Genomic DNA, 22,265 nt, shown 5'->3' on the forward strand with positions numbered 1-22,265 from the left:
CTCTTGTGAGTTGGAAATCCAGAGACCAAAGATATGTAACTTTCTTTTTCATTTTGTGCAGTTCGGAGATTCAGGTGAGCAAGAATCTGTTCAAGGGGAGATCAGGGGATATTCAGAGACTTAAGGGGCACAGGGATACAGTATCTCTGTCAGAAAGTTCCCTTTCCATGGATGGAGCTCTCACTCTTTTTGATTTATGGCTTTTATTCTGTGACGTGAGTCAGTAACTTAACCTGTCCTAGACTCTGGTCGCTTAGTTTTCTAATATATACACAGTTCTTGTCCCCATCATACCAAGTCTAATGTGCATTAGAGACCAGCGCCAGATTGGAGTGACTCTGCTTCCAATTTTACTTGATGGGAGGTTTAAGTGAAGGAGGAAATGGTGAGTCCAGGGAAGGACAGTTGTGCTTTGGTCCATCCTTCTCCCTTCTTCCTTGGTTTCTCAAACAGTCCTGTTTGCATGTGGCAGGACTGGACTTTCCTCTTTAGGCTAAATTGTGATGCCCTTTTCTCTATTTAGATTGTAAACTTCTAATAAAGGGGAAGGTAGTGTTTCTCAGTATCATGATAGGATAAATGACGATATTCTGTGTCCAGATTTCGTTAGTCTCAGACCTCAGGTATTCTCAGTGTATATCCCCTCTTGTAGGATGAAATATTGTGGGAAGAGCTGGCTTTTTCTCTAATGAAATCCTTTTTTTCCCCCTGTGCTCACAGATCCCCTTGGAGAAGAATGGCTCCTACAAACTCCTCTTTTGTGACTGAATTCATTCTGGCAGGCCTCACAGACTTACCAGATCTCCAGCTCCCCCTGTTCTGCTTGTTTCTACTCATGTATGTGGTCACTGTGCTGGGAAATTTGGGCTTGATCATTCTAATCAGGCTGAATTCACACCTCCACACTCCCATGTACTTTTTCCTCTTCAATTTGTCCTTCATAGACTTCTGTTATTCTTCTGTGTTTACACCCAAAATGCTGATTCACTTCACATCTAAGAAGAATATTATCTCCTACAGGGGGTGCATGACCCAGCTTTACTTTTTCTGTTTTTTTGTTATTTCTGAATGCTATGTGCTGACATCCATGGCCTATGATCGCTATGTGGCCATCTGTAACCCACTTTTGTATAATGTTGCCATGTCCCCTAATGTGTGTTCCCTCCTTATGCTTGGTTCATATTTGATGGCATTCTCAGGTGCCATGGCCCACACTGGATGCATGCTGAGACTGACCTTTTGTGATGCAAACACCATCAACCATTACTTGTGTGACATCCTCCCTCTGCTCCAGCTCTCCTGCACCAGCACGTATGTGAATGAGCTGGTGGTTTTCATTGTGGTGGGCGTCAACATCATTGTGCCCACTGTCACCATCTTTGTCTCTTATGGTTTCATCCTCTCCAGCATCCTGCGCATCAGCTCCACTGAAGGCAGATCCAAAGCTTTCAGCACCTGCAGTTCCCACATAATTGCAGTTTCTCTCTTTTTTGGTTCAGGTGCATTTATGTATCTTAAACCATCTTCTGCTAGGTCTATGGATGAGGGGAAAATCTCCTCTGTCTTTTATACCAATGTGGTTCCCTTGATGAACCCTTTCATTTATAGCTTGAGAAACAAAGTCATTAAACTTGCTCTGAGAAAAATCCAGAGTAGGAGAATGTTTTGATCAGAACCTCTGTCTTTGTATGTAGTTTTAGGACTAGTATATTCTGTTTCTTTCATCAGAATAGTTTAGGTGGGAGTGTTCATATCCTATGTCTTTATTACCATGGTGAAGGAAATTTGAATCTTCTGTCAATTTACTTTCTTTTTTTTTTGGAGCTGAGTAATATATACTTTATTGATGATACATGACAAGGTAGGGCACCCTAATTTCTTCCCCACTTCAGACATTCTGAGTTAGAAGCTACATAGAGGTTGGGAGATTCTTATTGTGTTGGGGGATGAGTTGTGGCAAGACTCCTCAGAAGCTGAGGGTCTCTCTTCTCCTTTTGCTCTTTCTGGGGCTGGTGGTCTAGAGGGCTCTTACTCTTGAGGACCATGTGGATCATATGGTCCACCATTCGGTTCTGTAGCCAAATTCATTACCATACCAGGAAATGAGTTTCTCACAGTTGTCACTAGTGCCAGCCTCTGCATGGAAGGTGGAAGAGTGTGTGTCACTGTTAAAGTTGCAGGAGACAACCTGGTCCTTAGTGGAGTCCAGATTACCCTTGAGGGGGCCCCCTGATACCTGCTTCACCAGCTTCATGATGTCTTCATATTAGGCAGCTTTCTCCAGGCAACAGGTCAGTTCCATGACTGACACATTGGAGGTAGAAATATGGAAGGCCATACAGTTAGCTTTCCATTCAGCCCAGGGATGATCTTGTCTATAGCCTTGGCACACCAGCAGAGGCAGGAATGACTTTTTGGGCAGCCCCTTATGCATCATGCCACAGATCACAGAGGAACTGTCTTCTGGGTGGCAGCGATGGCATGGACTATAGTCCAGATGTCATGGATGACCCTGGCCAGAGAGGCCAAACAGTTGGTGGTACAGGAGGCATTGCTGACAATCTTGAGGGAGTTGTCATACTTCTCATGGTTCACACCCATCATAAACATGGGACATTGCCAGAAGAAGGGCCAGGGACATCACAGGAGATACTCTTGTCCCCACTTCCAAATAAGCCCCAGTATTCTCCATGGTGGCGAAGACCCCAGTGGAGTCTACAACATACTCAACACCAGCATCACCCCAGTTGATGTTGGTGGGATCTTACTCCTGGAAGATGGAGGTGGATTCTCCATTGATGACAAGCTCCTCTTCTCAGCCATGACTTTATGGGTTATTTGCCAGAGGTGGAATGATACTGGAACATGTGGACCATGTAGTTGAGGTCAATGAGGTCAATCATTGCAGCAGCATCCACTTTACCAGAAGTTATAGTAGCCCTGGTGACCAGGCAACCATATGGCCAAATCCAGGTACTCTGACTTTCACTATCTGTCTTGGGGATGTGGCAGGCACTGCACCAGAAGATGTGACTATTTCAGATGGGGAGGAGCAGAGAGCCCAATTTTTCCTAATTTTTTAATAATATATTTTCTTTCCTCATCATTTTTACAATGTCTTCTCCTCTTTATCACTTTAACACTTTAAGAATAACATTAACCAAGAAATTTATCGGTTTTGTACATTGTCATTATAGAGTTGGTTTTATTTCTTCTGGAAAAAAATAAATGCTTTTGCAAATGATCACATAAAGTAACGGAAGGGTGATACTGCATCACTGTGGGGAGCTGCACTTGCTGATTGTACTGTGCCTTTGGAATCAGGATTCACATCATCTGTACTTCTATCTACACCTTCCACTTGCCTGTAATGTGCCTCCTTAAAATGCCAGTATTTCACAGTATTGCGGGTTCCATAATGTCTTTAAAATACAATCCACTTTCTAGTTGTAAGCACTAAGCATTAAGCTCCTTCTGGCAGATATTTCATATTTCCCATAGGACATATAATAGATCATCAATATATATTTGTTTTGTAGATATGATACAGAAGCTGAGAAAGGGTAATGAGTTAAGTCATATAGCTTATGAAGGAAAAACCTAGATAAACTGTTAGCCTCCTTATTTCAGGAGGCTACTTATTCTACTGCTCATTCAAGTGTACTTTTTATCTCTTTCACTTCATTTCTTTTATTTTGGTAATCATGAAATGTGAGAAAAAACTTTTTTTTTTTTTTTTTACTTTGAAAGTGACTGTGCTTTGTTGGCTTACACATGAATATCCCTCAGGGTAATGGTTGTTTTAGGAAAATAGTTTGATAATTCTTTTGCTTGTAAAAAAAGAAGCCCTGTTAGGCTAGGATGCTTGAGAGAGGATTGGAACAACAGGGATTTTTTCCCTGCAAATTAATAATAATAAAAAAGATTTTGGAATGTTTGCAGGTGCTTGTAATTCAGAGGCTAGGGTATGGGAGAGAGGAACCCAGCAACAAACAGGTCAGGACCCAAAAACCGCATGGACAATAAACAGGAAACTGCTCTGTAGAAAAGGATTATGAGGTTTAAAACCATATTAAATCTAATAAATTTGTATCCTGGTCTCTAGAGTACTGTAATCTCCGTATCCCCCCTACCCACACTGTTCATACAGCTTTGATAAAACTTAAAAGGCACAGTGTCACTATATTAATAGTGTTTTGGGGAATGAAGACCAAAACTGGGGCCACATTTATGAGGAATCAGGAGCTCAGAGGACAGTAATTTCAGGAGATTAAATTGTGTGTGGTCTTCAAAACTCAAATTAAGGTGCAGGAATTTAGAAGGCAAATGATGGGAAAAAGACAACTCTTTCTGTGACTCTTCCATTCTGGAAGACTCTAGAAATATTAGGGAGATCACAGGATTTCTCTGGGTAGGATAACATTGCAGTCATTTGATATTTAAATAGGTAAACTAGCAAGGCAGGAAGACCTGGAAACAGCTAAATGACTGCTGTTTTTGTTTTTGTTGTTGTTGTTGTTGTTGGCTTCAATGTGCTACTCCCATATGGATGTTAAGTTACAAAAACCCTGAAATTACAGCTGGGAGAGGATGACAACTTGAAAGAAACATTGGTGATTAACCAAATTGTGACAATTCCTTTTCTGGTATAGGATATTAGATTATTTTTATTTTGAAGAAACACAAAAAGATGACTACTTTAAAAACTCTTAATCCTGGGCAGCCTGGGTGGCTCAGCGGTTTAGCGCTGCCTTCAGCCCAGGGTGTGGTCCTGGAGACCCTGGATCGAGTCCCAGTCAGGGTCCCTGCATGGAATGGAGCCTGCTTCTCCTACCTGTGTCTGTGCCTCTCTCTCTCTCTATGTCTCTCATGAATAAATAAATAAAATCTTAAAAATAAAAAAACCCTTAATGCTTAATCAGGTGATAATCCTCATATACTTGAAGAATATTTACTATTTTACCAGTTTTCTAATTTCCACTCAAGATTTGTGTATTGTGAATTTAGCATAACTGGTTTGTTGGCTTGTTTTTGTTTTAGATATTTGACATCACTAAAAGCTTAACTATGGTTTATTTATTTATTTTTTAAGTTAATTTATTTTTAATTGAAGTATAGTTGATGTACAACATTCTATTAGTTTCACGTGTACAACATAGTGATCTGACATTTATATACACTACCAAATGCACACCATGGTAAGTGTAGTTACTGTCACCATACAGTTACTGACTTTTTTCTTTTAAGATTTTATTTATTTGAGAGAGAGAGAGAGATAAAGAGCATAAGCAGGGAGACTGACACTGGGTTCGATCCCAGGAACTGAGATCATGGCCTGAGACAAAGGCAGACCCAGGTGCCTCCCTGACATATGATTTTAAATGACTTCTCACACCACATCCCCTGAATTCCATATCAAGATGCTTGATTTCCATTTAACAAGTTCTATTTGTATAAAATAGTTGGTTTAATTTCTGTGGGGGTTTTTTGTTTGTTTGTTTTCCTTTACTTACTGTCCATTTTGATGAAATTGTTTTGATTACTGATAAAAGTTTGTCAATATGTAAATGAGGTTGGCTATTCGGGAACCCTTATAGATGGTGCAAAGGGGCATACACTTTCTTATATATTTTATTACTCCTTGAGGAAGCTAAAGTATATGTTAAACTTGGTCATTAATCTTTCATTTGAGAAGCCTCAAAATACAAATGTAATCTTCAATTTCAGTCCACTTTCAGAAATGATAATTTTTTATTGCAGAAAGGATAAACTACCTTTTGGACTGAATTCCATTTTTTTCAGGTTACTTGGGGAAAATTTCATTAAAATTGTTATAAAAGTTCTAAAGACAGTTTATTAAAGTTAAGATTTACAAAGTTGTCTTAAAAACAACTTAGTTGACAGCTTTCTGATTTGTAGCTTAAGCACTACCTATGTATTGGGACTTATTTTTTTTTTTTTCAGAAGAACCAAGTCAGATGTCAGATGTATTACATGCACAACAGAGTTATCCCTTATGGTTTCTGCTTTTTTGTGTTATGTGCATGTACATAAAGGAAGTTATGAGGGAAAATATGAGTCTATTGAAATGATCACAGCTAAGAGTCAAGCAGGTAAGTCATGGGATTTGTCTGTACCTGTGTCAAGGACAGAGCTCTCCCTGAACTTTCTTAGCAATAACAGAAAATGATCCTCCTTGTTCAGAACCAGAAGCAAAGTTGATTACATTCTGGATTTGTTTCATGTAAAGTTCTTGTAAGTGAGCTGCTATGGTTGTTTGGAACCAGATTTGGAATGAGCATGATTAAGGTACTTGGAGGTTAAGGTGTCATAAAAAGCAGAAGTGCAAGCAAGGGGTTCTGAATTCCCTATCTTTTTAGTTGCTGAACCCCTAAACATATTGAACCTCCTTCTCTACTCCTCCTTACACTGTCCTCCTTAAACACACACACACACACATACACACACACACACCCCTACACACAGTGTACAAGTCATATTCTTTGAGATATTTTAAGAGATCATTGCTAACATGATTGCATGGTATGCAACCCACTTTCTGGTAGATGGTTCCTGGTCCCACCTTCTGAGAGGAAAGGCTGAGCAGGAAGTATTTATGAATCTAGGAAAAGGAAGTGGCTGCTGCTTTATTCTTTTGTTTGTTCATGGAAACACACATACACATACACATGTGCACACATATGTACTAACACACATGCACATTTAGTTGCATGCTCACACAAAGCATTTTGTACCTCTGAGTACCCAGCAATGTGTAGCATTGGGGTGTATGTCACTAATATAAATAAGACATAGTGAGGGAAGAATATAAATGTAGTTTTTTTTTAACTTTCACACTTACTTTATCTATTTATTTTCCATTTTTTAAATTGAAGTTCAATTTGCCAACATATGGTACAACACCCAGTGGTCATACCATCAAGTGCCCCCCTCAGTGTCCATCACCCAGTTACCCCATCCACCCACCCACCTCCCTTTCCACTACCCTTTGTCCATTTCACAGAGTTAGGAGTCTCTCTTGTTTTGTCACCATCTCTGATATTTCCCACTCATTTTCTCTCCTTTCCCCTTTATTCCCTTTCACTATTTTTTATATTCCCTGTATGAGTGAGACCATATGATGATTGTCCTTCTCCAACTGACTTACTTCACTCAGCATAATACCCTCTAGTTCCATCCATGTCGAAACAAATGGTAGGTATTCGTCCTTTCTAATGGCTGAGTACTATCCCATTGCATACATAGACCACATCTTCTTTATCCATCCATCTGTCAAAGGCCATCGAGGCTCCTTCCATAGTTCGGCTATTATGGACATTGCTGCTATGAACATTGGGGTCCAGGAGTCCCAGCATTTCATTTCTTTGGGGTAAATCGCTCATAGTATAATTGCTGGGTCATACGGTAGCTCTATTTTTAAGTCTTTGAGGAACCTCCACACTGTTTTCCAGAGTGGCTGTACCAATTCTCATTCTCACCAACAGTGCAAGAGGGTTCCCCTTTCTCCACATCCTCTCCAACATTTGTTATTTCCTGTCCTGTTAATTTTCCCAATTCTCACTGGTGTGAAGTGGTATCTCATTGTGGTTTTGATTTGTATTTCCTTGATGGCAAGTGATGCGGAGCATTTTCTCATGTGCTTGTTGGCCATGTCTGCCTTCTTTGGTGAAATTTCTGTTCATGTCTTTTGCCCATTTTGTGATTGGATTTTTTGTTTCTTGGGTGTTGAATTTATTTTATTTTATTTTATTTTATTTTATTTTATTTTATTTTATTTTTGAAAATCAGAATTTTACTTTACTTTTATTTATTTATTTTTTTTAAATTTATTTTTTATTGGTGTTCAATTTACCAACATACAGAATAACCCCCAGTGCCTGTCACCCATTCACTCCCACCCCCCGCCCTCCTCCCCTTCTACCACCCCTAGTTCGTTTCCCAGAGTTAGCAGTCTTTACGTTCTGTCTCCCTTTCTGATATTTCCCACACATTTCTTCTCCCTTCCCTTCTATTCCCTTTCACTACTATTTATATTCCCCAAATGAATGAGAACATATAATGTTTGTCCTTCTCTGATTGACTTACTTCACTCAGCATAATACCCTCCAGTTCCATCCACGTTGAAGCAAATGGTGGGTATTTGTCATTTCTAATAGCTGAGTAATATTCCATTGTATACATAAACCACATCTTCTTTATCCACTCATCTTTCGATGGACTCGGTGTCCATCGAAAGATGGGTGTTGAATTTAATAAGTTCTTTATAGATCTTGGATACTAGCCCTTTATCTCATAGGTCATTTGCAAATGTCTCCTCCCATTCTGTAGGTTGTCTTTTAGTTTTGTTGACTGTTTCTTTTGTTCTGCAGAAGCTTTTTATCCTGATTAAGTCCCAATAGTTCATTTTTGCTTTTGTTTCCTTTGCTTCATGGATGTATCTTGCAAGAAGTTACTGTGGCCAAGTTCAAAAAGGGTGTTGCCTGTGTTCTTCTCTAGGATTTTGATGGAAAATGTAGATTTTCTTAACACAACAGAGAAAATGGATTTTAAAAGCAGTCTTATATGGTCAAACTTTAGTTCTTAAAATTGATTTTATTGAATTGATGTCCATGTTTGAAGACAGATATGGTATTTTTCCATGAGTCTGTCATAGTTGGCTTTTCTCCCTTGTATTATCAGCTGACCACCAGGCAAAGTAGTTGGTTTATCTGCAGGGCTTGGTTGAACAAACTATGTACGTTTAAATGTTAAAATCCTACTCTATGTGAAGTTTTACTTTCTGAGGGAGGAACTCTCATCTTTCTGAGTGAGTAGGATGGCTGGTGGTATCAAAGGGGCTGTAGGAAGTCTCTATCTGACATAAAGTTAAATTAACCCACTTCAAATATTAATATAGAGACAGGGTGTTACCATTGCTCTTAATGTGTTTTAGTTTTTCTGCTGTGTCACATCTCTCAGTTCTTATATTCCCAAGGGAAGTCATGTGAGATAAAGAGGAGACAAATCTTAGTTTTCATTTCATAGATGTGAAATTGATGTTCAGATGTGTTCATGGTTTGTCTCAAATGACAACTTTTAAGTGGTAGAGCTAAGACTAGCACTTGGTGTTCTGATTCTAAATATATCAGGGTATTATTATTATTAACATACTATACTTTATTTTTTTTTTTTCATACTATACTTTAAAATATGAAAATGTGAACATGAAAATGGTTGCAGTAAATAAAAAGTCTCAGAACACAAATAAAAGCAAAATGCAGGGATCCCTGGGTGGCGCAGCGGTTTGGCGCCTGCTTTTGGCCCGGGGCACGATCCTGGAGACCCGGGATCGAATCCCACGTCGGGCTCCCGGTGCATGGAGCCTGCTTCTCCCTCTGCCTGTGTCTCTGCCTCTCTCTCTCTCTCTGTGACTATCATAAATAAATAAAAATTAAAAAAATTTAAAAAAAAAAAAGCAAAATGTCAAGAAAGCATCTTTCCCATCTTATATTTGAAAGCTCTATTGCCTAAGTTAGTTAAGAATATATAAAATGTGAACTGGTGCAGCCACTCTGGAAAACTGTGTGGAGGTTCCTCAAACAGTTAAAAATATACCTGCCCTACGACCCAGCAATTGCACTGTTGGGGATTTACCCCAAAGATACAAATGCAGTGAAACGCCGGGACACCTGCACCCCGATGTTTCTAGCAGCAATGGCCACTATAGCCAAACTGTGGAAGGAGCCTCGGTGTCCAACGAAAGATGAATGGATAAAGAAGATGTGGTTTATGTATACAATGGAATATTACTCAGCTATTAGAAATGACAAATACCCACCATTTGCTTCAACGTGGATGGAACTGGAGGGTATTATGCTGAGTGAAGTAAGTCAGTCGGAGAAGGACAAACATTATATGTTCTCATTCATTTGGGGAATATAAATAATAGTGAAAGGGAATATAAGGGAAGGGAGAAGAAATGTGTGGGAAATATCAGAAAGGGAGACAGAACGTAAAGACTGCTAACTCTGGGAAACGAACTAGGGGTGGTAGAAGGGGAGGAGGGCGGGGGGTGGGAGTGAATGGGTGACGGGCACTGGGTATTATTCTGTATGTTAGTAAATTGAACACCAATTAAAAAAAAAAAAAAAAAAAAAAAAAAAAAAAAAAAAAAAAAAAAGAATATATAAAATATATTCCTATTTTATACTGGCCCATGCAATATATGGAAACACATAAAGGTAGAGTATACTAATCATTTCCACGTTCTCTTCCTCCTTTTTCTGGCTGCACGTGGAACACCATGAGGACATTCTTAAGTAGTAAAGCTCTGAGCAAAAGTTGGAGCATGATTGCAACCCTATTGAGGTGGAGGATGGGAGGATCTAGAGGCACATAGATGGCTCTGGGACATGGAATGGTCTATTTATAGGTGCATGGTCATTATAAGCTATTCATTTTATAATAATGATTGAAGTATATATTTTGTAGGCTTTGATAATTATAAGTATGCTGATTTTCATGGTAAATTAAGGCTGAAAAACTTGGATTATACCTGTATTTAAATTAAATATTACAGTAATCAAAATGCCAAGTCTCAGAATAAAAGCTCGGGTAAAGCTAACATTTTTGCATCCTTTGGGCAAATACCTAGCAGTGCAGTTGCTGAATCCCAGATTTGGTCTATTTTTAATTTTCTTTTTTTTTTAATTTTTATTTACTTATGATAGTCACAGAGAGAGAGAGAGAGAGAGAGAGAGAGAGGCAGAGACATAGGCAGAGGGAGAAGCAGGCTCCATGCACCGGGAGCCCGACGTGGGATTCGATCCCGGGTCTCCAGGATCACGCCCTGGGCCAAAGGCAGGCGCCAAACCGCTGTGCCACCCAGGGATCCCTATTTTTAATTTTCTGAGACATTTCCATACTGTTTTGCAGAGTGGCTGCACCAGTTTGCATTCCCACCAACAGTGTAAGAGAGTTCCCTTTCTCTACATCCTCGCCAATATCTGTTGTTTCCTGTGTGGTTAATTTTAGCCTGTGACTTGTGTGAGGTGATATCTCATGGTACTTTTGATTTGCATTCCCTTGATGATGAGTGATGTTGAGCATCCTTTCATGTTTCTTTTGGCCATCTGTATGTTTTTGGAGAAATGTCTATTCATGTTTCTGCTTATTTTTTAATTGGATTGTTTTTTGGATACTGAGATTTAAAAGTTCTTTGTATATTCTGGATACTAATCTTTTATCAAACATGTCATTTGCAAATATCTTCTCCCATTCTGAAGGCTGCCCTTTTAGTTTTGTTGATTGTTTCCTTCGCTGTGCAGAAGCGTTTTATATTGAAGAAGTTGCAAAAGTTTGTTTTTGCTTTTGTTTCCCTTCCCTTGAGAGACATATCTGAGAGGTTGGTATAGTCAATGTGAAGGAGGTTATTGCCTATGCTCCCTTCTAGGATTTTATTGGTTTCCTGTCTCAGATTTAGGTCTTGTATCCAATTGGAAATTATTTTTGCGTGCCATAGTCCAGTTCCATTCTACTGCATGTCACTATTTCGTTTTCCCAACACCACTTGTTGAAGAAACTGTCTTTTTTTTCCATTGGATATCCTTTCTTGCTTTGCCAAAGATTAGTGTCAATTTCTGGATTTTCTATTCTGTTCCATTGATCTATATGCCTGTTTTTGAGCAAATACATTATAAATGTCTTGATCATTACAGCTTTGTAATATAACTTGAAATATGGAATTGTGATGCTTCCAGCTTTGGTTTTCTTTTTCAAGATTGCTTTGGCTATTCGAGGTCTTTTGTGGCTACATACAGATTTTATGATTATTCTAATTCTGTGAAAAATGCTGTTGGAATTTTGACAGGGATTGCATTAAATGTGTAAATTGCTTTGGGTAGTATAGACATTTTAATAATATTTGTTCTTCCAATCCATGAACATGGAATGCCTTTCCATTTCTTTGTGTTTTTTTGAATTTCTTTCATAAGTGTTCTATAATTTTCGGAGTACTGACTTTTTATCTCTTGCTATCATTTATTCCTAGGTATCTTATGGTTTTTGGTGCAATTGTAAGTGGGATAAATTCCTTCACTTCTCTTTCCACTTAATTATTGGTGTATAGAAATGCAAAGGATTTCTCTATACTGATTTTGTATCCTGTGACTGTAACTGAATTTGTCTATCAATTCTAGCAATTTTTGGGTGGAGTCCTTTGGATTTTCTTTATAGAGTATCATATCATATGCAGATAGTGAATGTCTGACTTTTTTCTTGCAGGTTTCGATGCCTTTTATTTGTTTTCATTGTCAGATTTCTGAGGTTAGGACTTTCAGTACTATGTTAAATATTCATGGAATGAGTGGGCATCCCTGCCTTCTTCCTCACAGTAAAGGAAACGCTCTGTGTTTCCCCTCTTGAGGATATTAGCTGTGGGTTTTTCATATATGGCTTTTACTAGGTTCCCTTTACCCCTAATTGGTTGATGATTTTTATCATAATGGATTTTGTATTCTGTCAAATGCTTTTTCTGCCTCTACTAAAAGGATCATATGTTTCTTATCCTTTCTTTTATTAATGTGGTGTGTCATGTTGATTGATTTGTTCATACTGAACCACCCTGAGTAATTATTGATAGATATGAATTTAGTGCTATTTTATTACTTGTTCAATGTTGTTTCTGGAGATTTTTTTCTGTTCCTTTCTAGTCTTTGCCACTTTTGGTCTTACTTCTCCAGTCAAAATGCCCCTTTAATATTTCTTTTTTTCCCTTTAATATTTCTTGCAGGGCTGATTTAGTGGTTACAAATTCCTTTATTTTTTATTTGGGAAACACTTTATCTTTCCTATTCTGAATGACAGTCTTGCTGGATAGGGTATTCTTGCCTGCAATTTTCCCCCTTTCTGCATATGGAACATATCATGCCACTTTCTTCCAGCTTGCCAAGATTCTCTTGACAGATCTGCTGCTAATCTTATTTGTCCTCCCTTGTCAGTTAGGGACTTCTGTTGTCTTGCTGCGTTTACAATTTTCTTTTTTATTTAATAAAATATTTTCTTAAAGAACTTCTCTATGCATTATTTTTGACAACTGTGTTGTGATAATAATTTGGGAATATTGAAAAATGGATATGTTTAGGCATAGAGGAAAGACTGCTTCATCTCCCAGAGGTGTCAAAAAACATAGATTAAATAGGAACCAGAGATCACAATCACAATTCAAGTTTAGAGGTGATTGCAGCAGTCAGCAACTTTGTGTTGAGTCCCAGAATATTGGGTTAGAGCATGTTATATCTCACCTGCCTATAAGCATCCTTTCTGGAAATGGGTATAGACCTGAGTCTGAAGGCGGAAGTGAGGTTAGCTCATTTAGTAAAGTAGAGAGTGGAGAAGTAGTTGACCCTTGGTCTTTGTATATACATATACTCATTATGCAATTTTTATGGGTTTTATCCTTCTATAAATGAGTCACAGTATTGGGATGTTGCCATAGTTTGTGAATTTTTCAGCCTTTTTTTTTTTTTTTTTTTTTGCTTTGAATATGCTTCTTGGTTCTTTCTCACTCTCCACTGGCGTTTCCAAAATGCATATATTGATCCACTTGGTAGCATCCAATAAGTCCCTCAGGGTTTCTTCACCACATTTCCTTCCTTTTTCATTATGCCCTTCTGACTGAGTAATTTTCAGTGACCTTTAATCAAATTCAGTGATATTTTCTTTTGTATAATCTCCTTTGCTCTTGAACCTCTGCTGACTTTTTCAGTTCAGATATTGTTCTTCAGCTTCATGATTTGTTTAATAAGTTTAAGTTTTCTGGCTCTGTGTTGAAATTTTCTCTTGGTTTGTGTATTGTTCTCTGATTCCAGTGAGCATCTTTGTGACAGGGGAGGATCTCTGGTGACTTTCAGCCCAAACCACTACTTTTTTGGTTTGGGCAGTTAAAGTATGCCATGTCCTGTATCCCCTCTGACTTCTGACACAGTCTTTTGGATAGACCTTGGGTCATTGGACACATGGTATATTTATTTTCCTCCCCAGGGAGAAGCCAAGAATTAGGGGGAGGGGTTGTCCCAATTTGAAGGTGGCTGTGCAACGATAAGTGTTACAAGAGAATATCTAAAATTTCCCTGGCAGTTCCAATAAGAATAGAGTCATGCTTTAACTGGGAGCAGGTCTACCCTAAGTAGTACCTGGATTTCTTACAAAGGGAATATGTATTTGAAATATTTTTGAATCAGCGTGTTCATGGAGCCTAGAAGGGACTAGGGCTACTTCTTCTACCATCTTGATGAACAGGTAACACATTCTTTCTAATCCAAAACTAAAGAATTAGAGTTGAGGAGAGGTTAAGCTCCTGCCTCATGTCACAGAGTAAAAACCACAAATGTACAAACTGAGAGTTCTGTTCATGGAACTGGCTGATAAAGTGCATCCTTTGGACATAATAATATCTCTGAACCTTCCCTGCACTACCATTCTCTCCCTGAACAGGTCCTTCTATCAATTTCACATGAGTGTGAGGATTGCAAAAACTGGGGGGAGGGGGGGAAAGTGCCATCTTAGATCCCTGGACTTCCATCACAAAAGGAAGACATGAATATAAATGGAATTGTAATAATCTCTAGTTCCATCTGGGTCATTGTAAATGGCAAGATTTCATTATTTTCCATCACTCAGTAATAAATATTCCATTATATATATACACACACACACCTCACTTGTTTAACCATTCATCAGTCAATGACATTTTGGCTCTTTTCATAATTTAGGTATTGTTGATACTGCTGCTATAAACATCAGAGTGCATTTATCCCTTTAAATCACTATTTTTGTATCCTCTGAGTAAATACCTAGTAGTACAATGATGGATCCTAGGTTGGTTCTATTTTTAATTTTCTAAGGAACTTCCATACTCTTTTCTAGAGTGGCTGCACCAGTTTTCATTCCCACCAACAGTATAATAGGGTTTCCCTTTCTCTGCATCTTGCCAACAGTTGTTGTTTCCTGTGTTGTTAATTCTAGCCATTCTGATAGGTGAAAGGTGATAGATATCTCATTGTAGTTTTCATTTGTATTTCCCTGATGATCAAGGTGGTGGATATCTTTTTCATTTGTCTATTGGACATCTGTAGGTTTTTGAAGAAATGTCTATTCCTTTTTATGCCCATTTTTAACTAGGTTATTTGTTTTTTGGGTGTTGAGTTTGATAAGCTCTTTATATATTTTGGATTCTAATCCTTTATTAGATATCATTTGCAAATATTTTCTCCCATTCAGAAGTTGACTTTTAGTTTTGTGGATTTTTTTACTTTGCTGTGAAGAAGCTTTTTATCTTGATGAAGTTACAATAGTTTATTTTTGCTTTTGTATCTCTTGCCTCGGTGTACCTAACTACTAAGTAGTTGCTATGGCTGATGTCAAAGACGTTTCTACCTGTGTTCTCATCTATGATTCTGATGATTTCTTGTCGCACATTTAGATCTTTCACCTATTTTGAATTTATTTTTGTGTATGATGTAAGAAAGTGGTCCTGTTTCCTTGTTTTGCATGTTGCTGTTCAGTTTTCCCAACAGTATTTTTTGAAGAGACTTTTTTTTTCCATTTGACATTCTTTTCTGCTTTGTTAAAGATTAGTTGACCATATAGTTGAAGGTCCATTTCTGAGTTTTCTATTCTGTTCCATTGATCTATGTGTCTGTTTTTGTGCCAGTACCGTACTGTCCTGATCACTACAGCTTTGTAATATACTTTGAAGTATGGAATTGTGATGCTTCCAGCTTTGTTTTTCTTTTTCAAGATTACTGAGGCTATTTGGAGTCTTTTGTGGGTCCACACAAATTTTAGGATTGTTTGTTTGACCTCTGTGAAAAATGCTCCTGGAATTTTGATAGGGATTGCATTTAATGTGTAGATTGCTTTGAGTAGTATAGCCATTTTGACAATATTTGTTCTTTCAATCCATGAACATGGAATGATTTCCCTTTTGCTTATACGAAAAACCCACAGCTATTATCATCCTAAGTTGGGAAAAAATGACAACTTTTCCTTTTTGGTCAGGAACAAGACAGGGATGTCGTCCACTCTCCACTGTTATTTAATATCGTAGTGGAAGTCCTAGCTTCTCAGGAATCAGACAACCAAAAAGAAATAAAAGGCATCCATATCAGCAAGGAAGAAGACAAACTCACTATTTGCAGACGCAATGATACTTTAGGTAGAAAACCCAAAAGACTTCAAAAAATTGCTAGAACTGATTTGTGAATTCAGTAAAGTCACAAGATCAAAGTCAATGCACAGAAATCAGTTGCATTTCTGTACTCCAATAATTAAGCAGCACAAAGAAAATCAAGGTATTGATCCCATTTACAATTGCACCAAAACCCATAAGATACCTAAAGATAAATATAACTAAAGAGGTAAATGATCTGTACTCTGAAAACTTTAAAACACTTATGAAAGAAATTGAAGGTTACACAAAGAAATCTTTTAATATTATCTTGTTTAATTTTGATAATGTGCAATTTAACAATGTTTTATTTTATAGATGTTTCATTTTCTTATCATGCCTTAGGAATATTTCCCTAACCATAGGCCATAAACATTTTTCTTTTTTTTTCTTTTGTAAAAGTCTTAAGGTTTTATGTTTTACATTTATAAATTATGTTTACTATCTATCCTTATGTGTGAAATGAGCTGTTGTTTTTTTTGGAGATGCCTGTTTTCAGGTTCAGAAATTTCCCTTTTACTTATGTATTTTATACATAATTGTATACATTTATACAGTAAAATAGTAAACTCACATTGTAATTTATATAACATTTTTCTATATTTATTAAGATGATCATATAGTTTTCCTTATTACTCCTTTGATATGATGAGTTAATTTGACTGATATTCAGATATTAAGCCAGGCTTGTATTCCCACGGTTAAACATTAGTTTTCATGATATATTTTTACTTCTATATATTTGGATTCAGTGTGCTAGAACTAAAAGATTACATCTGTGATTATGATGGGCATTGTTCTACAGTTGTCTTTTCTGGTAATGATTTTGGTTTTGATATCAAGGTATTGCATGTTGTATAAAATGAATTGCCATGTTTCTCCTTTTTAATTTTTATGAGAGATTGCTGGAATTGTATTATTTCTTCTGGAAATGTTTAAAAGTGTTTAACAATGAAATTATCTAGATAGACTTAATGCTTTTTTTTCATGTCAAAATTTTTCCTGTCCTGGGGGCAGCCTTAGCCCGGCTCCTCAAGGGGGCCCCTACCCCTTGAATGCTTTTTTATTTCTGTCTTTGTTTTTTTTTTTTTTTCATCTTTCTACCTTGATAGAAGCGCAAACTCTTCTCACTGTAGCATTCCAGCTGTTCTCTCTTTAAATCTCAGGCTGAATTCATAGGTTTTCAGGATGATTTGAAAGTTATCTAGATAAGTTGGTGGGGACAGGTGACTTGGGGACCCTACTCTTCCGCCATCTTTTCATGTCAAAATTTTTAACTGAAATTTCAAGTTCTTTAATAGATATAAAGCCACTGTAATTACCTACTTCTTAAGTAAGCTTTGGAAGTTTGTGTGTTTCAGCAAACTTATCCATTTAATTGTTTGCCAAACTTATTAGCATAAATTTGTTTATAATATTCCCTTACTTTCAAGTCCATAGGATCTGTGGTAACAACTTCTTATATTTTTGTGGTATCAGTAATATGTGCCTTTCTCTTTTTCACTTATTCAGTCTGGCTAAAGGATTATTATTTTCATTGATCTCAAAAACAGACGTTTTAGATTAATTGATTTTACATATTGTACTTTGTTTCCTATTTTATTGCTTTTTGCCCTTACATTTATAACTTACTTTTTCTTGCATGTTTAGGGTTTTTTTTCTTTTAAGATTTATGTATTAATTTGAGAGAGAGCACGCAAGTGCATGGGGAGGGGGGAGAGGGAGAGAATCTTCAGGCAGATTCCCCACTGAGCTTGGAGCCCATTGTGGGGCTCCATTTCACCAACCATGAGATAGTGACCTGACCCTAAACCAAGAGGTTGCTTAACCAATTGGTTGCTTTACCAATTGAACTACCCAGGTGCCCCTGGGGCTTATTTTTTTGTGATTTTATGAGATGGAAATATAAACCTTTGGCTTGAAATATATCTTCTTGTCAAGTACAGGTACTTAGGTGCCTAAACTGCATGTAAGCACTACATTTAACTATATTACCTCTGTTTTGATAAGTTTTGCTTTTATTTGGTTTCTTTTTTCCACATACTACTCCATTAGATGTATACACTTACATTTTGTATTGTAATTTTGTTGAATTCCAATTTATCTATTTTTTTCTCTTGTCATTTGTGCTGTAGGTGTCATATTAAAGAAATCATTGCCGAACCCAAGGTCACAATGTCTTGTATAGATATTTTCTTGCATAAGTTTTATGATACTACTTCTTATATTTATATCTGTGATTTATTTGGGGTTAATTTTTTTTTCTTGTGTGAGATACGGATCCAATTTCATTTCTTCAAATGTGAACATCCACTTGTTCCAGCATTTGTGGAAGAGATTATTGACTCTCCATAGAACATCTTGGCATCCATGTTGAAAGTTAAGTGACCATTAATACGAGGACTATTTTTACATTCTCTTCATTGAAATACATGCCATAAGATTGTTCCACTCATATGTGGAATTTAAGAAGCAAAACAAATGAACACGGAGGGAATAGAGAGGGTAGGTAGGGAGGAATAAGGAACAGCCTTAATTTTTTTTCTCTAGTACTAACTAGTCTTTGAAAAATGTCTTGTTTTAGCCCTTACCACTCCTCTAAAGAATTCAAACACTCTCTATAATCACAGTGCTATGTGCATTAGATCTAGAACTTACTCATCTTTTAACAGGAAGTCTGATGAGCGTCATCTCAATTCCCACTTTTCCCAGCTCCTGGTAATCATTTTTCTACTCTCCATTTCTTTGAGTCTGGCTTTTTAGATTCCATATACAAGCGGTATCATACAGTATTTTGTCTTTCTCTCCCTGATTTATTTCACTTAGCAAGTCCTCTAGGACGATCTATGGTGTTGTAAAGGGCAGAATTCCGTTCTTTCTCATGGCTGAAAAATGTTGCATTGTGTATGTATACCATATACTTAAAATTTACTAAGGGAGTTTTCTTAAAAGTTCTCACTGCAAAAAAGAAATGGTAACTAAGTAACTCGATGGAAGTGTTAGCAAATACTGCTGTGGTGATCATATGGAAATATATGTTTATCAAATAAACACGTTGTACACTTAAAGCTACACAGTGTTATATGTCACTATGTCTAGATAAATTTGGAAGAAAAAAAATTCAAATTCTTGTTACATTGACATAAGGGTAAGTGAAAGGAGAATGCAAAATAATTACCAAATTTTTCTTCCAGCATATTAAAATGTATATTTTTTTCAGGTTTAAAGTGAAACTAACATATATACATACGTACATATATATATGGTTTGCCTATATATGGTTTCCTATACATGGTTTCCATATATATATATGGAATATATATATATTCCAATATATATATATCAAGGATCTTAATTTGCTTTTAAAAATACTCATATGTGGAATTTAAGAAGCAAAACAAATGAGCATGGAGGGAAAAAGAGAGGAAAACCAAGAAACAGGTTTTTAAGTATAGAAAACAAACTGTTAGTTATCAGAGGGGAGGTGAATGGGAGATGGTTTAAATAGGTGATAGGGATTAAGGAGTGTACTTGTTGCGATGAGCACCAGGTGTCTTATAGAAGTGTTGAATTGCTAAATTGTACACCTGAAACTAAATTTACACTATATGTTAACCTACTAGAAATTAAATAAAAACTTGGAAAGAAAAAAGAAAATAAATATTCCTAAAGCCTTCTTGGGATATTCCTTATAGCATTTTTTTTCTTTTAAATTGATTCAAATATTGTCTAAGACAAAAGTCCCCATCAGAGGGAGCTGTTTACTTAGATTATCGCCGAAACATTAATTTCCAATTGGTAGGGACCTCCTTGGACCACATAACTCTATACCTTAATTCTTAGAGAGAAATAAAACAAATTAATATTTCACACTGTTACGGTTTTGATACAGAAGAAAATTCTTACTTTTAGGATAGTTGTGATTGTAAGAAGGCTTTCCCCTGAAGACCCAAGTGTTCCTTCTCACTTTTACATTCTAAATTGTGTGGAAAATTTATGAATTAGAAAATCTCAGAGGCAACATATTTTTCCTAGAAGTGTCATGATAGGACAGTTGATGCTCAAAATAGAGTAAATCCTAGATTTCTGCACTTCTCTTTGTTTTTTTTTTTTTAAGGTTTTATTTATTTATTCATGAGAGAGAGAGAGAGGCAGAGACACAGGCAGAGGGAGAAGCAGGCTCCCTGTGGGGATCCTGATGTGGGATTGATCCCAGGATTCCAGGATCACGACCTGAGGCAAAGGCAAATGTTCAACCACTCAGCCACCCAGGTGCCCCAATTGCACTTCTCTTTGAATAATACATATACTGTCACAGTGTGGGATTTGCTAGGACATGTTTTTGAGCTCTATTGTCCAGAAACCCAATTGTTCATTTCCTTTACACCCCAGATTTTTATACTTTTTATCTGCTCAGAAATTTCATATTATGACAAGTTTTGAGTACAGGAAAGAGTAGCTTTTAATCATGGCCACTTATTTTGAGCAGGGGATAGGCATTAAATGCACTGGTCACACAAGTCATGGATCAGCAGGTCCCTTTTCTGGTTCTTCATTTTTACTCAGATTCCAAGAGGAAAAATAAAGTCAAGCTAGCCAGCTCTTAATCATAGCTTCCATTTGCAGTTTTATATTTGTACTTCGAGATGGGGAGTTTTGGTTTTTATAAAGATGCCCACAAAGAGAATGAGGTGTCTCCTTTAATACCACACACAGTAGTCATGTTTTCTAGCAAGATTTCTAACCTCATTTCATATAATTAATAATCCACTTTTTACCTTGGTCCATTTCCAAATAGTTGCATCTTGAATCCCCTAATTTTGTGAGTATAGAAGTTTCAAAATCATATGTGGTATGTTGGAAAGATCCTAAACATGGACTTTAAATGTAGATCTTTATTATAGATATAGAGAATGAAGAAAGACCTTTAAAGTAAAGTCTGTTATAGACTGAATGTTTGTGGCTTCCTCAAATTCCTGTGCTGAAACTCACCCCTTCGTGTGATGGTATTAGGAGGTGAGAAGTCTGGTAGATGATTGGGTCATGAAGGTAGAGCCTTCATAAATGGGATCAGTGCCCTTATAAAAGACATATCAGAAAGTTCGCTTTTCTCTTTGATCATGTGAGGACAGAGCAAGAAGACAAGCAGTGTATGAACCAAGAAGAGAGAACTCATCAGAGATGAAAATAAATCTCTCTTGTTTATAAGCCACCAATCCATGGATTTGTTATAGCAGCCCAAACAGGCTAACACATACCTACATGGTCTATTCCATCCTTCTCCCTTTAGAGTTGGCATTAAGGAAGGCACTTGATGTAATGAGCACTGGATATTACACGCAACTGATGAATCACTAAATTCTACTCCTGAAACTGATAATATAGTGTATGTTAACTAAATTGAATTTAAATAAAAAATAAAAATAAAAATCCATAATTGTGGTAGGCAAAAGTCATTGTTTCATGTTTGGAGCTATTTCTTATTTTGAGTCATTTCTTCTTTCTCAAATTTACACATTTGGAGAAATTCAATCTGATTACTTTTTTTAATACTAAGAGAATTCTCTCAACATAAGTAAAGAATGATGCCCTTCTGCCCTTTCTTCCCTACTAAGTGTGTACGTAAATACATGCTTTGTATTCTTCAGATGAATAAGAATTCAGAATTCTTCAGGAATGCTCTAATTTTCTCTCCTTGTAGTGTTTCTGTCTGTATTTAATATCAGAGTAAAGCTGGCCTCATAGAATGGATTTGAAAATTTACCCTGTTCTTTAGTTTTATGGGATGGTTGAGAAGGACTGGTATTAATTCTTTAAGTATTTGGTAGACTTATGCTTGAAGCTTGGATTTTGATTGTTGGGAGGTTTTAGATGATTGAGTTCATCATGATTCCAGTTACAGTTCTGTTCAGAATTTCTGTGCATTCAAGATTTATTTTTGGTAGGTGGTATGTTTCTAGGAATTTATTCATTTCATCTAGATTATCCACTTTTTGGTGTATAAATGTTCATATAATCTTATGATCCTTTTCTTTTT

At 36.8% G+C, this 22,265-nt stretch overlaps 1 protein-coding gene across 1 annotated transcript; it reads left to right on the forward strand.

Annotated features, from left to right (window-relative positions):
• Positions 1–736: 736 nt before the first annotated feature.
• On the forward strand, positions 737–1,669 carry OR8B1J (olfactory receptor family 8 subfamily B member 1J). Its single transcript, XM_038535491.1, has one exon. The coding sequence runs from the start codon at positions 737–739 to the stop codon at positions 1,667–1,669; it is 933 nt and encodes a 310-aa protein (XP_038391419.1).
• The last annotated feature ends 20,596 nt before the right edge of the window (positions 1,670–22,265 follow it).

This window comes from Canis lupus, chromosome 5, assembly GCF_011100685.1.
Source record: "Canis lupus familiaris isolate Mischka breed German Shepherd chromosome 5, alternate assembly UU_Cfam_GSD_1.0, whole genome shotgun sequence".
Classification (NCBI taxonomy): Eukaryota; Metazoa; Chordata; class Mammalia; order Carnivora; family Canidae; genus Canis; species Canis lupus.